The sequence below is a fragment of the Sphaeramia orbicularis genome, chromosome 3 (assembly GCF_902148855.1).
Source record: "Sphaeramia orbicularis chromosome 3, fSphaOr1.1, whole genome shotgun sequence".
Taxonomy (NCBI): Eukaryota; Metazoa; Chordata; class Actinopteri; order Kurtiformes; family Apogonidae; genus Sphaeramia; species Sphaeramia orbicularis.
This window is the reverse complement of record NC_043959.1, coordinates 40,328,285-40,346,156: the sequence shown is the minus strand read 5'-3', so window position 1 is coordinate 40,346,156 and position 17,872 is coordinate 40,328,285. Positions and strand designations below refer to the sequence as shown.

General features: G+C 37.8%; 1 protein-coding gene across 1 annotated transcript; it reads right to left on the bottom strand.

Annotated features, from left to right (window-relative positions):
- Positions 1 to 1,610: 1,610 nt before the first annotated feature.
- alpk3b (alpha-kinase 3b) lies at positions 1,611 to 13,597 on the bottom strand. The gene is given in 20 exon segments (XM_030131197.1): positions 1,611 to 2,520; positions 2,522 to 2,690; positions 2,802 to 2,852; positions 3,591 to 3,667; positions 3,669 to 3,813; positions 3,908 to 3,996; positions 4,173 to 4,447; positions 4,558 to 4,584; positions 4,684 to 4,717; positions 4,719 to 4,775; positions 4,777 to 4,809; positions 4,971 to 5,113; positions 5,689 to 5,768; positions 5,770 to 6,205; positions 6,349 to 7,585; positions 8,873 to 9,794; positions 9,796 to 10,089; positions 10,850 to 10,967; positions 11,608 to 11,729; positions 13,470 to 13,597. Coding segments are annotated over 20 exon segments (4,581 nt in total). The 3' UTR covers positions 1,611 to 2,376.
- Between the last annotated feature and the right edge of the window lie 4,275 nt (positions 13,598 to 17,872).

The following is a 17,872-nucleotide window of genomic DNA, read 5'->3' as shown; positions in this document are numbered from 1 at the left end:
TATCTATCTATCTATCTATCTATCTATCTATCTATCTATCTATCTATCTATCTATCTATCTATCTATCTATCTATCTACAGTCATGGAAAAAATGATCAGACCACCCCATGTTTTCTTTAATTTCTTGTTCATCTATCTATCTTTACTTACTACTGTGCCATCAGTAGTTGTTTTTTTTCTCATCCTGTGTTAAGTAGATATTCATTTATGTATATTTTCTTTGGTGTTAATTATCAGTTTCATCAACGTAACTTGGTTAATGGCACTGACAGTAGAACAGAAAATAGACACAGAAAAATCTTCTCTATAGCATACTCACAGTTACAGGGTTAATCATACATACATCCTCTAATGTCTAAAAAGAGTTTGGTCAAATATAATCAGACATTGTGTGAAGGGGTGAGTGAGCAGGCTTTTAACTTATATTACTGTCAGTGGTACGGTGATTTAACTAACAGTAGGTGGCAGGAGTGTCTTGTTTCATGACAGGTCTAATCTTCCTCAAAGTTGTTATCAAAACCTTAGGCTTTGCTCATCCAAGTCTAATGAAGTGAAGTATATTAAACTATGTTAGCACCAAATGAACTCAAGAGACCTCAGGCTTATTATTGGATACATAATTAGTGATGATCAAAGTTCACCATAGAGCTTTACTCACTGATTATAGAACTAAAATGTAAATGAAAAGAGCCGCTAGAACAAAACGTTGCTGTGTACAAAGTATTGGCAGTATAACAGAAGTATCAGCTGCAACCTACGTCTTAAATCATCTCTTTACGGTGCCAGCAGTGTTCGAATCTCATATTACTGGGTGACATCAGAGGTGACACTAAGTGAACTTTGTAGTTAAGTGTACATTAGGCTTTGCAGTGGTGTTTGTGGCTTTGTGTGATGCCACCGATTACATAAATGATGACTCATTAATGACTGGGAATCCAAATGATTATCATGATGAAGTTAGCCTTTCACCCTTTAAACACACACTGGTTGCGAGCGACACTTCATTCACTAACTTCCGTAAAGAAATCTGACTTGCCCCTGAGTGATAGTGCTAATAAGCATGCAACGTCTCACGGAAGCATTTGCTTTCTTCATAATGTATGTTTTTGTGTCATGTTAGCCATCACTAACATTTAATTAGTGATCCTGCAGAGTGAAGTATGACCAAGTGATGAAGCTGTAATTTTTCTCATTACCTAGTCCGTGCCCCAAGTCCTCCGAAATGATGAATTAATGGTAATGAATCGATTTTTTATCAGCAAAGAAATCCCATTTTGGTGAATTTTCCTGAACAAATTCTCTGATATGGTTGCTTTTTAAAAACAGAAAGGAATCGTTGTAACTGTGATACTGCAGATAGTGGCGACGTGTCAGTATGATAGAGAGAAATGTGACAGATAAAAGGACTCACTAAAATACCACCACGTTACTTATCCTTCCAGATGATATCTATGATAATGAGCGAATACTGATGACAGACTGAGTGGGATGGCATTCGTTACAAGTGATTCTACTTCAACCCCTAATATGTTCATTTCTATTAAGAGAGACTCCCTGACTTTAATAAGAACATGTCGCGCACTTCCACTGCATGTATGACAATTATCAATGGCTTAAAATGTTCTTTATTTTACAAGCACTTTATTCAAAGGTGCAGTTTCAAAAAAATGCAGTGCAATGTAATAGGTAAACATGACAGGTTACAATATAAAAGCCCTGCGTCATTAGCAACTGTACAGAAATGTCATCATGTGACGCTACATTTGGCTCGATAAACCTGAAAAAAGTGAAAACCATCATCCTAAAAACATGCTGTATGACCAAGGCTTACTGAATATCCTTGTTATAAAGTTATTTGACCCAACATGATTAATCCCTGTTCTTACAAAGGTCACTACAAAAAAAAAGTCATTTATGCTGTCAGAATGAAAATTACAGATTAGATAATGCCACTTCAGTCCTGTTTTAGCACACACACTGACAGACAAACACACAAAGACTTGAGACTTGGTTTCACAAGTTTTGCAACCCACAATAGTGTAGAAACTGATAGAATGCAAACCCAGGTCATCTACTATTTATTACTTAAACATATTATCTTTGCTACAATACAATACAAGATATACCAGCAGGTGGAAAGAACAAATGATCACATCAACAAGTGAGAGCATCAATATGAATATAGAAAGGAATGGTGGCTGTCAAACATTAAAGGGTTAAGTTGTCTTAATAACTCCTGGACTCTGAATGGGTCACTGTTTTAAGATTGTAGAGACACATCCAACAGTAAACCTTTGTCAGTTCAGGACTTCATCATATTTTCTCAAGTGGTTGAATAAAAAGTTCCTCCACTGTTTCAATCAGCGATAATAATTCTATGCCATCCTTTCCTTAGGCTCGTCAGTAGCTTTTTGTTTAGTGGGACTTTTGCTGCCATCTTGCTCAGCCTTCCTGGGCATCCTGGGGCTCCCACCAGCTTTTCTGACTGGCTGGGGGCTAGAGGAGCCTGAAGTCATCTTGCCGTTGAAGTAAGGGGCTTTTGGACCCCTTTGGTTTCGCAGGCATCAATAAAGATTCCAAGACCTTCGGTGACTTTAGACCAAGCAGACCACAGTAGTAATTACACTGGTGCTGGGTGACAAATTGCTCAAAAACTTTGGGATTTCCCTCAATAGGTAGACCTTGATGCCTGCAGTGACACATGATAAACAAATAAAATGTTACAGTTGAGATCTGTTTAAATGTAAATTACCTGAAAAAATTATATGCAGTGTCATTTACAGAAAAGAATATACTCGACCCCGTGGATTTGACTGAAACTCGAACATTTTGTGATCTTGTTTGTCAACACCTGCAAAGCAATTACAATGGAATTATCATTTTTCCTCTAGTTCAGGTAGCATTTACAAATCATACATATTTAATGAGTTCTCAGAACACATCATCGTATGTACTGCAGCATAAAATGTCATGCAATCAAATGAAACATCAGTGCTTGTTGTGTTGTTCACGGCAAAAATCTAAATCATACCGAGTGTGCTTTCTCATTTCTAGTGAAAATATCTCATCACACTTAAAACAAAAAGACATAATCACCTAAAGAGTAACTTTTCAGAGAGATATAAGAACTTATTTTTAGACAATAGATCTTGAAAATCTTATTTCAAGAATCTTTCCAAGATAATTTTCACTTGTTCCATTGGAAGATTTTTTTTTTTTTTTTGCTTAATACAAGATTTTTTTTTTTTTTTTTTTTGCTTAATTGAAGTAAAAAAAAAAAAAAAAAAAAAAAATCTGCCAATGGAACAAGTGAAAATTATCTTGGTAAGAGTTCTTGAAATAAGATTTTCCAGATCTATAGTCTAAAAATAGTTTTTATATCTCACTTACAAGTTACTCTTTAGATGATTATGTCTATTTTAACTGTGATGAGATATTTTGACTAGAAATGTGAAAAACACCCTTGGTAAGATTTTGATACTTACAGTGTTGGATGGTCCAAGGAGGACATAAATAACAACAAAAAAAGAAAACATGACCATACTGTTAATTACAGTACGAAACAAACTGTGAACTTCTGTTTCTTAGCCTACCCTCTAGCTGTGTGAATAACAGGTTTCCGTTGGTCCACTGAAAGATCCAGTGCTGCAATGTACAGCACTTGTGGCTCCATCTCCGAGCCAGTCCTCATCTGTGGCCCCCCTGTTTGATCCAGGACCGAGTATTTCTGATAAACTCCAGTCAGATCAGCCTCTGCTGTGACATAGGGTACGGTGTTGGCCGGTCGGTACATCAAGTAGACTGGAATCATCCTGTGTGACAAGTTGGAGCTTTTAGACACAGCGAATGATCCATGTAAATAATATTCACAAGGATGGTCATGTTTCACTGATGTGTTGTACTCACTCAAGAGTAGTGCCAAAATGTTCAATTGCTCTTGCCTCTGCAGAGAAGATTTTGCAGTATTCACGAGCCAAGTTCTGAATTTTACATTCCTGCAGAACATAAGACAGTATCTATTAAAAATGATCTTCGTCTTGATAGGTAAATGCAATGTGCATCAGTAATCCTGCAAATAACTCGTGCCAAATAATTTATTGAGCAAAATCTAATTTTTTTATTATAAAGTCATATCTTCTGCTGACTTTGTTTTAATCTTTTTGGAGCATACCTGCTTGACAGCCTCCAGGTTCTTTTCTATCAGGAGAGTTTCCCCTTTGCCTCCATAGGCAATAGGGTTGCATGCTTTCAAAATGCATGTGTTACCAGACTCAAACACAGGCTCCAGACCATAGATGACTTTCGCTTTCCAGACTTTGTGAGTACAACCATCACCAATATGAGATTCCTGCACCATTATACGCCCAAAGAATTTGTTGCTCCAGACACAAGTATCAGCCACACCTTTGTTAAATATCAGAGGTGTCATTTCGATTTCCTCTCCAACTGCAAGAGAAGACCATACGCAACAGTTTAAGAATGAAAGCAGTTCACACTAGTGTGAGGAAACAGAGCTGCATTAAGTGAAGTTCTTCAAATATATAGTCTCATGTTACCCCCGAGGTCTTCACGTAAAGACATTCCAATTAAAACTGCAACAGATGAAGAGAAAAGGAAAATGAGAGAAATGAATGATGATACAGATTATATTGCAAGCATGTTTAACTGAAATGAGTACGTACTTTCTGTGCTGAGTAGAAAATCTGTTGTGTCTGTTTCCATATTCATTTGTGATTGTGCATCCGTAAACACCAGCGTCTTGACTTGATGCTTGAAACAATGGCAAGATTAACCTGTGTTTTCATCCCCTGCACTGGAGGACAGTGAGAATATACACAATATTTGATACTCAATTAGACGATTAAAGGGGTTAATAATCATCAAAGTAACAAGTGACATTATAGCTACAAAAACTAATACTGAATTAAGTGTCATAATGCAGGAATGTTTTCATGCCCCTGCTGAGAACTTACTTTCTTTTCATCTGAGCTATCTCCACTTCATTTCTGTACCATTTGATAGTAGAATCGCCAAGAATGTTGAAGAACTGGCACCAAAGTTTTAAGTGTCCCGAAGTGTCTGCGAAGGTTTCAGCCCTGATCTTTCGTATGACTTGGGAGCTATAAGGAGAGCCACTCATTTGAGGTGATATGTTAAAGAGTCACACTTTTTAGATTTGCAGAGCTAGAGTTGGTGTTGATGAAATAGGAGACGGTGTAAGGTACCTTAGGCCTAACATGGCAAATGACAAGCAACTCTTTTTTTAGTCACGTATTCCCATGTTGGCCTGTGCACATACAGTATATCATTCCAATTAACATAATTTCAATATATGTTAAGTGACTCAGAGCTATTAAGATGTTAGTTGCCAAAACAGTCAGTGGTTTGAGTGCTGGTAGCAGGTGCAGGCTGAGCAGTTAATATTTAAAATGTCTACACATATTGCATCTTGTATCACGTCTGCACATCTGAAAGATAGTCCTGTAATAAACATGAACCTCTGACTCAACAAATGGCAGCAACTTAAATGAGTGTGTCTGTTTTGTGTTTATTGTCGTGGGAACTATGGATCACTCCTGCTCCAGCTTTCAGAAAAAACATATTTGAAGGTTGATCATTGTACCAACAATAGATTAGTGTCTAAGTTACAGTAACACTGTGGTAATATGTTCTGCATACTCATACACCATACAAACATGGGGGCTGTTTACCTTTGAAGGGGTCATGTTTGTCCTTTTCTGCAGGTTTTTGCCTCAGTTTTTGGGATCTCATCAGTTGGTTGCAGATTTGGAGGTTCAGGTACCATCTTCCTTCTACTCTGGAGTGGAGAACGCCTTTCCACAGGAGGCGTTCTCTCACCAGAAGGCTGAAGAAGAGTGGAATGGCGGGACAGACTTGGAGATGTAGGAAGGGTTACAGGACCAGGTGAAAGCTTTTTCTGAGTTAAATCCTCTGTTTCCTCCTCCTGTTTGGGTTTAGGTGTGAGGATTTTGCGTCGAGCCCCAGAGGCCAGTTCTTGTGGAGTAGCAGAGGGAAGGGGAGACACACAAATCCTTTTCTTTAACCGCGGACTGATCTCAGGAGTGGAAATAGTTAAAGAACCAGTGCTTGAAAAGTCTTCAGTCATACAACTCTCTTGCTGTGTAAACTGCAGAGTAGATGTTCGTGTTTCTGTGTCAGAGACACTTTCAGGGGGAAGCCTTGCTCAATCTGTAAACAGCTATTTGTTTTCTGTTCTAAAACTGGTGTTGGATTTACTTCACTACTCCCCTGTAAAGATTCACTGTTGACTTTAATTTCTGGAGTTATCTTGTGTATACATTTTGTGTCCTGCCTTGAAGTGGCTCATTTTTGGGAAGCTCCAAACCAGGAATGATAGATTCCTGGACTTTTGGCTTTCACAGGTTTCTGAAGTTCCTCACTGATAGTTTCAGATACATCCAAACTCGGTGTGATTCCACTTGTCATTTTGTCCTTAGTAACTGCAGGAGAACAACTCTGCATGGTGGAGCTAGTGTCTATGGCAGAAACAGGAGGAATTACAGGAGGTTTTTGTGAAGTCTGATCAGAGAGGACAGTTGCATCTTGCAGCATAAGTTCCTGATCAGTTTTATTTAGTAGATTATAAATCTCCAAAAGTGTTGCCTTTATGGTTGCAGGAGGAGTTTCTTCAAAACCTTTATTCTCAGATACTGACTTGCATTTGCTGCCGCTGTTTCCAGATCCCTGAGCTGTCTCTGCACCGGTTTGACCTGGTTCATGCTCCATGGTGGCTGGTAACATGGTGATTGAATTTGCCAGAGCCTTTAACTGTGATCTTAAAAGTTCAGCAATAGATATGACTTTTGCCACTGGTGTTGGAATTTCTTTGGGGCCTTTTAGTTGGGGCACAGAAAAGTTTGTGTTTTCCTGATCCTTTGTGAAATGTGGTGTCACTGTCTCTACGGTAGGTGGATGCGGATTCTCTGATTCTGAATGTGTTTTCTCCTCTCCTTTTATTTGAGGTGGAGTCTTTTCAGTTTCTTTATTAGAACCGTATGCATTTAAAACATCTACGTCTTTTTCATCTACTGCTCTGGTCTTTTCTTTCTTAGTTTGTTCTGTTGTGGGTAGAGCTGCAGTTTCAGTCTCTATTTTCATCTTCTTTTCATGTGAGGCCCGACTGTCAGACTGTACTAATAACTTACCTACCTTGTTATATTCTACCTTCTCATCAACCCGTATTTCTGTCCCTTCAACAGTTTTTATAGCTGTATTAACTTGGCTTTCCTGGGCAGCGGGAGAAACGTTACACCCTCGGGTGTTCTCACCACCACTGGGGCTTTCGACTGGTGACTTCTGTAGGTCTGTGAAAAGCCCCATATGGCTTTCATTTGATCCCCAGGAATGATCCCATGTGTCCTGTGTCATTTTGTCAATGGCCTTTTGAAGACCACGGTGTAAAGATGGGGTCTGAATGTCATGCGCTGTGGTCTCTGTTTCTGTTGGGGTCTTTTGTGGTGCCTCCATCGTAGTCTGGTCCGATGGTAGCTCAAGGTTGACAGGTGCATCATTCCTGTTCATCTTTGCATGGGCCTGTGTAACCTTGGGACATAATACAAACAGAGGTTTCCATGCTGTAAATACTTATTCCTTCATCCCCTGCTATGCTGGACATGGATAGGCACATGTAATTTTATAAACAGCAACCACGTAACCAGCAACAAACTCAGAACGGAATGAAAATTTATGAATGTAGAAAACCCATAGTGAGAAGCGTTTATTTAACATGCTCTATTGACAGTGATGGTCAAGGAGCTGTTATTGAGTAAAGATCAAGAAGTGCACCTTTAATACCTCTAAGATTAGTTTTACTTCTCAGAAGATTAGACAGAAGTTTGTCAAGTAATCTGAGGATTTAGTTCAGTATACACCAAAATTTAGATATATTACATAGTCTTATTGCAATTAAATAAGATATACTGAAGTCAGCATAACAAGTCATGCATTTTAAACAGTAATAAACATTTTGCAGTTGCAATAAATTAGTGCTTTATATTGAGTGAGACAGACAAACTATTATTCCTGACAAGCATGTATCGTTTGCGTCAACAAAAAGTCTGGACATACACTGAAAACTTTTGCTCAATAAGCAATTCCACTGTGGATGAGATAACCCATAATGTGCCAATTACGTGCTTCTATGTTCCTCCAACAGAGAAGTGCAAAAGTGACAACACATCATACTGTTTGTGTCATCATTACTCCAAGTTTATCGCTCTTCCTTTCCTCTCTATCCAAGTCGGACACTAGAGGGCCGGTTCATGAGGTAGATGGCTATTTTACATTTTTAACGCAGCCGGAATGGAATGTGAATCATTTTAAGAGCTACTGCAGTGTTTTGTCCCAGCTCTCAGTATTCAGTCAGCTGGTCGACAGAGGATTGCATAAGCAATGTAAGATTCATCAGTGCTAATTGAGGATATTTCCAAGTGACTATTCATGTCAGCTATGTAGCACCCAGGTCTGTCTATAACGCAAACTAGCATTTCTTCATGTTCTAGGTCTGATGATAAAATATTATAAATTTATGACTGTTAGGTACACAATAATTGTGAACATTTGCTACAAAATTTTCATTATAATTATTTTCTGTTTAAGTGCATAAATAGTATGCTACCCTTAGATGATCAAATAAAAAATGTTACAATTAATATGATATCAAATGCATATCTATCACATCTGTCAGCATGTGCGTCATTTCATTTTTGTCACACAGACCGGCATACTTCCAAGCTAAAATAGTTCCAGGGCGCTTGTGTTACTGATGAGGCCTGTGTTGGCAGCACAAAGCACTCATGAGCTCATTCGAAAAAGGCTCACTCACCTCACCAGAAGCACTGGCTGAGACACAGACACATTTCTGTGGTACGTGCTTGTTTCCGTCTCAGACAGCTGATCTCGAGCCTGTTCACATGGACGTTGAGGCAAAACAGCCCTGCTCTTACGTGATACATCCAAGAGCGTACGGGGAGTTACATCAGTGGACGAACTCAACTTTTCATCAACATCCATGACTGTAACACCCCCTGCTATAGAAACGTCCTCCTCTACTATGTGAAGGGGTTGTAGTAGTGTTGGAGAAACACTTGGCTGTTGTTGTATTGAGGTTACACAAGGATTCCCATCCTCTATTTCCAAATGTTCTTCTTTATCTGTGTGTTGAGTTTCCTTCTGCTGCTTTGCCATTCGTTTTCCTTTATTATCTGATACTCTGTGACTTATGGATGGCAAAGCGACAGGAGGTACTGAGGCAGGAAGTTGTTCTCTCTGTGAAGCCATTGTTACTTCAGCACATACACTTTTATCCTTTGAAGGCCTTTCACTTCTTGCTGATTTCTGATTTCTGTCCGTCACATTTCTGGAGCCTGAATGCAAAATTGATGCAGTAATGACGCTCTCAACTTCCATAAACTCCTCCAAATGCTTTTCCTTAGACTGAGTGGACTCAGCTCTGGCTGCAGATACAGAGGTGAGGATCTCTTCTTTTGCTCTTTTCTCCTCAGATGAAACTTTTGCACTGTTTGAAATTTTAATCTTCTTCTTGACAAAGGGGATTTTAGGTTGGAGTGCAGTGAAAATCTTCTGAGCAGAGTCATATACATTTGTCCCATTCTTGTTGCCAATCTCACTGATATCTTGTCCATTAGTTACAGGAGATGCTGTCCCATTAGTGATGGAGACTGGTTTTTCTTCCACCTTCTCCACTGTGGTCTCCTGTAACCTCGCCTTTGTCTCTACAGCCACATCCTGATGCTCTCCTCGTTCCCTCATCCTCCATAGAGCTTGGTGTGCTGAGAAAAGCATCCATTGTTGAGCGGCGTTTCCTTAGTGTACGGTCGGGACTGATGGTTCTTAACGGCTCCTGGTTTTCTTTACCTTCTGCTTCTCTGCGTTTATTCTCTGCCTTCTGTTTGAGTTTGTCGAAGTACCTCTGGTGGATTTTGAACTCATTCATTTCGCCAACCTCCAGAACACCAGAGCAGGACACTATGCCTTTGATGTTTGCAGCTGAGGCCTGGTATATAGCTGCATCGTCCACAGTGCAACTGAAAATTACAAGTGAAGACATGTAACAATGAATAATTCTGAAGTAAAAAGTAAAACATGGAGTAGAGCTGCACAATATATCATTTGAGCATCATCATTGCGATGTATGTGTGCGCAATAGTCATATCGTAGGTCCTGCAATGTAGGAGGTAAATGAACTCAACATGTTCTCATCTAATTTCAACCTGGGTACCTGACACACACCGCACACAGCGATCCACCAATCACAGTCGTTCTTAATCAGTTTAACAAAACAGACCACACCCCTGCACATGGAGTGTGTTGCTGGTAACAATATTGAAAAATTACCAACAGACAAGAGAAAATTATTGAATACAAAGTCTTGGTGCCAAAAAGAAAAGCAACGTCAGTTATCTGGAATTATTTCAGCTACAAGAAGGATGATATTAAACCATGTGTTGTGTGTCGACAGTGCCTTACACCTGTTGCCACAACGAGAGGTAACACAACTAATTTGTTTGACCATTTACATCAGCAACACACAGCTATTATATGCTCCTGAGTATTTTTTTCGTATCGCACGCAATATATGTCGCAGAGTTAAAAAAAAAAAATCGCAATGTCAGTTTTTTCCAATATCGTGCAGCCCTAATGGAGAGTGCAGAAGAAAAAACTGATGCAGAAAGATTAGAATAATGTATTGAAGCAATGTGGTGAAAAGTTAGGTCTTAAATTTAGGTAATATACAGTAGTATTACTTTACATTCATGTCATATGTGTGTATCAAAAATAACTTACTTGTAAATATGTAGGGAATGGTTTTGTCCATTACGGAAAATTTCATATTTAGGCAGTCCACAGTATCTGTCTAACTGAGCATCATCTTTATACCAGGTGACCTGAGGGGTGGGGTGTCCTGAAAAAAAGCACATATATGAGCTTTAAGACATTGATAAATGGTCTGTATCATGTGTTCTTTACGTTTCAGTAAGGTGTTGATTAACTTTTTTTTTTTTCTTTTTTCTTTTTTTGCTTTCGCAGACGCTTTTTTTCCCAAAGCGACCTACAGGTGAAAACCAATTAAATCACTCAATCAATCAAATTTTATTTATATAGCGCCAGATCACAAAAAAAGTTATCTCTTGACACTTTATATATAGAGTTGGTCAAAACCAGACTCTAATCTTTGATTAAGATTCCATCGCTGAGCAATTTGGGAATAAAACTTGAAACATTAGCAAGAAATTTGAAATTATTTGCTTTTGTCACAACAATAAGTATTTGGTTTCCAAATTAAGCAGGAAAAGTCAGTCAGTGCTTTTACTTTGAGCAAACGTGTGGACTATTGATGCTTTTGTTTTTTGGTAGGATTAGTGAGAGATGAATGTAGTGTTGTGTTCTCATCAGAATATGTTGTGCCCAAAATGTTCTAGCACTGTTACTGTAATGACATTTATATTGATACTCAGATATTTTACTCATAGTAAATATTTATCTAATAAAAGGCCTTTCCCAAATTTTGTTCAGGTTCTGCGCAGTAGTTCTCGGGGCTTTACCTGTAACCACACATGAGAACTTGACAGTGGAAGTCTCAGACACGGCTCTGGACTTCAAAGTCGTCTCGAAGGACGGCTGTGTCTCCTCTGTCAGATGTGCCATCACGCTGCACAGTGTACTCCTGTACCAAAAAAGGAAGCAGGTCAGTCAGGTTGTAAAGAAGTGACTGCATTTTTTACATCTCTCCTCTTACATATCTGGTTCTCTGGTTATATACTTCAGACTCCTACCATATCTCATATATGTTAGAGCCACTCTGGTAAAGATGATTACTTACATACAAGCACAAATAAATAAATGTTAGTAGATTAATTTTAATTGGTGAATGCAATAAAGTGTAATAATTCATTTGATAGTATGAAAAATTAAAAACTCTGTTATCAGTGATGTGTTAATGAATTATTAATGAAGTTTTGTTGAAAGTGCATTTAATTCAGCCTTCATTATACCTGAGAAAGGCTTCATTTACAATTTCTTGGAGAAAGAAACTTGTATAAACAATGATGATGAAAGCAACTTAATTCTTGACCTCTGCGAAATTGAAAAGAATATATATATATATATATATATATATATATATATATATATATATATATATATATATATATATATATAAGAAAGGACAGATTGGTATTGCTGTCTTTTATATCTAATTCTACTATTCAGCATGAATTGATGATTTGATGTTTTCAAGGGTCATGAGTCTATAAGACATTAATTACAGAAATGAAAAAGAACACTATGAATATAATGCTTCAAAAAATGTTGTTTTCTTCAAATTGCAACATGTGAAAGAGGAGTGAAGCAGAAGAAACATCACACGAGCGAGGTGATGTAAAGGGATGGATCTTTGCACACTTAATATGCATGTTATCCTGGTGCTTAAACATATGATGTGCAGTTCAACCATGTCTGGTGTTAACGTATATTTCAGGGCCACTGCACAGTTAAAGGATGCTGTTACTCCTCATTGCGTGTTGCTCATGATTATGCCAGCAATACAGGACATTATTCATAACGAGAGCCATACTTTCTCTACAAATATGCAGATTATATGAATTATAAACTATCACTATGTACTGCTGCTAATATTCTAATTTCAATTTTATCAGCAATCTATTAAAGGCAAACAAACACTTTTTCATATGCACAATAGTACTGTACACACACACACACACACACACACACATATATATGTATGTATGTATGTATGTGTGTATGTATGTATGTATGTATGTATGTATGTATGTATGTATGTATGTATGTATGTATATATACTGCTTCCCATAAAGTTGGAATATTTTTACCTCTTCTCATGCACTGATTGTGATAATGTGATTTATTCTTGATAGATGAAGTGTTACTGGGACTTAGTATGTAATCATTACACCTGGTTAAAGGTGGTTACTGCTGTGTATAAATAGGACTCACAAGAGGAAGGTGCCTGAAAACAAAATTATTCTACATGTATAATAAAGAAAGATAGATCTATAACGCCCTTTACATAAAGTCAAGATTTTTATTCTTATAACGTGAAAACTTTGCCTTTTTTCCAGTTTGCCAAAAGAATTGCTATTAATTTAAGATATCCTGGAGTTTAAAGTCAACAAATCTTGTCACATGAACAACTTTCCATGCAGCAGCTTTATTGGTGTATTGCTCGATGTGAAATGGGGCCCACATCGCATAACTGAGATGCTGTTCCTAATCGTCAGTTTATTTAAACTCTGGTGGCCATGGCAACAAACAAAGAAGTACCATCATGACACACATTTGTGTTAGAAAATTGAAGGAAATGCTCTGTAACACACAGAGACCATGCTTTTACAGGACAAGATATTAGTTAGTCAAGAAGATGTACCTATTTTCTGGCCTCACGTTGGACAGATAGCTGCAGCCCCCAGACCGGCTGCTCCCACTGATTTCATCCCCATTATTGGATCTTCCATTACCAGAGAAGGAGCGTGTCATTGTCCTCCGTGAGCCCATTTTCCACCAGATAAAGTTACAATGGTCCGCAGGAGAAAAACATTAACCCTGAAAACCTGAAAGACAACAAAAAGTAACGTAATGTTATAGAAGCCTTGTGGTTTTAAAAACTTACTTCTTATTTTTAAAGATTAATCTGAAATATAAGAAATTACACATCAGTAAAAGTGATGCTTTCTAAAATAACATTGTTTATAAGCTGATATTATTCCTAAAGACAAACAAGGGGTTATTTATGCGGTTAACTTACCATTCAAATGTGTGTTTGCCTCCTTTGACAGATAGCCTGCAGCACTGACTTAAGGCACTGCAATTTCCAATCAAACATGAGCATGCGTAGGCTGTTGGACTATTTATAGTTGGCCTGCAAATAGGCACAAGAGCACATCATACTTTCCAAAAGTTGCCTTTGGACCATTTTATGAAACAAAAAAGCAACCAAAAAGAAAAAAAAAGGAAAAATAAGCCATCAAATTAAAAAAAAAAAACTTTGATGTAAAAGTATGTGTAGAAGCCAAAATATATTGATTTGCTTGAGGAGAGGACTTTAAGAAGACAGTTCCATTTTTCTGAGACTTAAGAGAAGGGTAACTCCAGTGGATGTTAGCCGGGTGCTCCTCTGCCCAAAGCGCTTGTTAGTTCTGTATATAGACAGCTGTAAAGAATCATATGAGCCTGTCAGTCAGGGAAATGACGCCATCACTTTTAATATGAGCAGTACATTCATCCAAGAAAACAAGGTTACTTTGCACAGATATGTGAATACTGATTTCTATTTTTTCAAAATGTGTTTACACCTCACAGATCTACAAATTCACAAAACACAGCACACATTACAAGTTACAGCCCTGTCCTGTCTTCATGTAAATTAACATTTAAAGAGGGTGAGGCCTACCAAGTTCTCTAGCATGCATTGTCCTGCGACTGACAATTACTTTGGATCCCCAGAGGAAAAGCAGTAGAAATAGTACAGCCTTATATAGGCAGGCCCCTCTGCCTGCCAAACAGCTATGTGCCCTTATCTTTACACAAGCATGCATGTACACACACTATCTTACACATGGAAACAACCAAATAAGATATAGAAAACTGAACTTGTATTTTTTTTAATCTAAAGTTTTAGACTTTATTTCTTCTTTGATCCCTACATATAGAGATAAATAATAAAATAACCTGTACAGTAAAAACTCTGTTGTAACTTCCTAGTTACAGATGTTACTGTGTTTTCAACAGAGTAATTGACACACTACCACATCTCACTGAGTATGTTTTCCCTTAATCAGCTCCAATGATATCAATCCAAATTCTTTCTCATGTTACCACATACTCTTGTCATACTGCACATGCCTATGGACTACTACTTATTTATTATTTGTTCCATCCATCTATCATGTTCTCCAGAGCTTTCCAGATTTCTTGCCAAGGAGGTGATATACTGACTCACTCTGACAACTGAGATTAAGTGAAGGCTTTGACTTAAAAATAAAATATGCTAAGAGAAAAATCCAGACTAAATCACACAACAACAAAGAGAAATATTTGTCCTTTAAAAATGGACGTGCTTCATTATTTCATTAGCAATTTCTTTGGCTTTAACTGCAAACATACTCACTGGTGACATGTATTGGTTTATGCATATATATATATATATATATATATATATATATATATATATATATATATATATATGTATGTGTGTGTGTGTGTGTGTGTGTGTGTGTGTGTGTGTGTGTAAGTGGTTGCCAGTTCTCTTTGAAGGGATTGGAAAACATGGTTGCCTCAGCATGGTGTGGATTTTCTGGACGGGGTGTGTACACAGAGATCAAAGCATATCAGGGTGTGGATGTGGAAACACCACAGAGGCTGGGAGACTCGGTCATGTGACTCTTTTTGACAGTGTGTCCCCCTCAAGCATGTTGGTAAACTGCTGCTCATCTGGGAGGGATATCCTAACACTGAAGCACATAATCTTTTTAATGTAACATGTAATTCTGAATGAGCATCTCTATTATAATGATGAGATGTCTGTAAAAATAAAACATTTTTTAGTAGTTATTCACACACATAAACCCAGTCAGAGCCATATTTTACCTCCCACATCAGACTGTCCACCACTGTCAAAACAACATCTCCTTGTTGTAACTGTCTCTCTTCAAATCTGATTTCAGATGGGGTCTATGCGGGGGTTGTGATTACTACATTGCATGCCCATTGCCTCATTCTTTGCTATGTATAGCACCTCTCCAAATCCTGTTGTGGCTTAGTTTGGCAGATTTATAGAGGGGGTGCAGATGATGCTGGCTGGGATCACTACCTATGCCTTTGTTTATACCATTATCTCTCTTCTGCAAAATAAGTGTGGACTCAGAAATAGAAAGGAGGTTACCACATGGCAAATGTAAATTGTCATCATCAGTCATTACAGCCAGGCTGGTAATGGACAGGCCAGGTCTAGGTCTGTTGCCCAGACTGTGTGGAGGTGTGTATGGAAAGAGGGAGAGACCAAAATGTATGAAGCAGGATGGACAACTGTTAGCTCTTCAGTTTCACTGTGGTATTTATTTACCAGCTCCATGGACTTCCAATAAATAGTGACCTTTCAGCATGTGGTCATGAACCTTTCACTCACAACTTCCTCTTCTTCTTCCATCTTTTCCTCATGTTATGTCACTAGTACAAGTGCAAAAGAAAAAAATGTTGTTTTTTTTGCTGTAATTTCTCCATCTTTCTGGATATTTGAGAACACCTGGTCAGCTTTGTTCCCTTGAATCATGCAGAATTTCTGCTAAAATGAATGTTAAGATAGTTTTAGTTTTTTTGTGCAATTAAACAGCTGCAGTACTCTTGTTATCTACAGGTGCTGTCTGCAGCTGATCAACAGGTACCTTTGTATTGAATGAATGGTATTTGCAGCTGAAATATGAATTTGTCATGTAACACTGAAGTAGACAATAAAACACATTTGTTTTAGTCATCTCTACAAGGTGTTACACAGGGCATTGTTATTTAGACTGACCCACTTGAGGCAAGAAAAGCAGTTTTATGTGTCACTTGTATGTGCATGCATAACATGGATGGTCCAATTTTCTGTTACTTGATCATTGTGTGGTGTCAGCTCCATAAAACTTTTATAAATCATGCCCATTTAATGACCATATTCTAATTGCGCTATTAGTATGTCAAAAGATTTGTGCAATAACTGAACCAGTAAAATACAAGACATTTTCCTTTTAACTTTCCTTCCAGATCTCTTGCCATTCTTTGTAGGAACAGTGAGAATTAACTCTTTGACGTTGCTGTCCACGGAGCGAATAAACTCCTGAGATAAATCGCTACTATTAAAAATACATGAAACACCAGCTGCATGGGTACATGCTGTTCTAATCCAATTGGGATACAACACCATCCAAGATGACTTGAATGGTGAGGTGTCGACATGAACGGAGGGGAATGGGACACTCCAGTGGGCAAACGGGAGAGAAAACAGTTATAATTACCACCACTGAAAAGATTATGCAAATGTCCAAGTCTGTGTGTTTTTTGTTTTATTTGTTTGCTTTTCTGTCAGCAACACAAAAACTACTGCACTCATTTTCATGAAACTTGATGGAAGAACAGGGCATGAGCCAAAAAAGACAATTTAAGATTGGGCATTTTCTAACATTACAGGATTCTACACCTGGTGAAGATAAATGTTCAGTTTACTAACCCTACTGTTGAGATTTTTAATACAGAATAATGAATTTTTGTTTTATAATGAACTCCCAGACCTGCTACAAACATGTGAAGACACATTAGCAAATAAAAAAAAAAAAAAAAATAAATAAATAAATAAATAAATAATATATATATATATATATATGTATATATATATATATATATATATATATATATATATATATATATATATATATATATATATATATATATATATATAAGCGTCTCGCCCACACTTAATTGGTGTTGTGTCTTGAGACTGTATTTGTAGTGTGGCTCTGTGCCACGTGGTCGTCAAACACCCCACCATGAACATGCAGAGTTGGACAGCAGATTGTTTTGATGTTTGACAGGTCTCTGTGGAAACTGAGCTTGGCTTTGTATGTCTGTCTAGCAAACTGCTGAAGTTGTGACATCATCTTCTGGATATTCACACCAGTGTCAGCTCTAAGGCAGCAGAAACAGGAGAAGACTTGACCTCCAAGGACAGCTGTGCACCCCACACACTCTCACACATTCAGAATCTATTGCCTTTTTGTCAGACTAGACTGCACACAC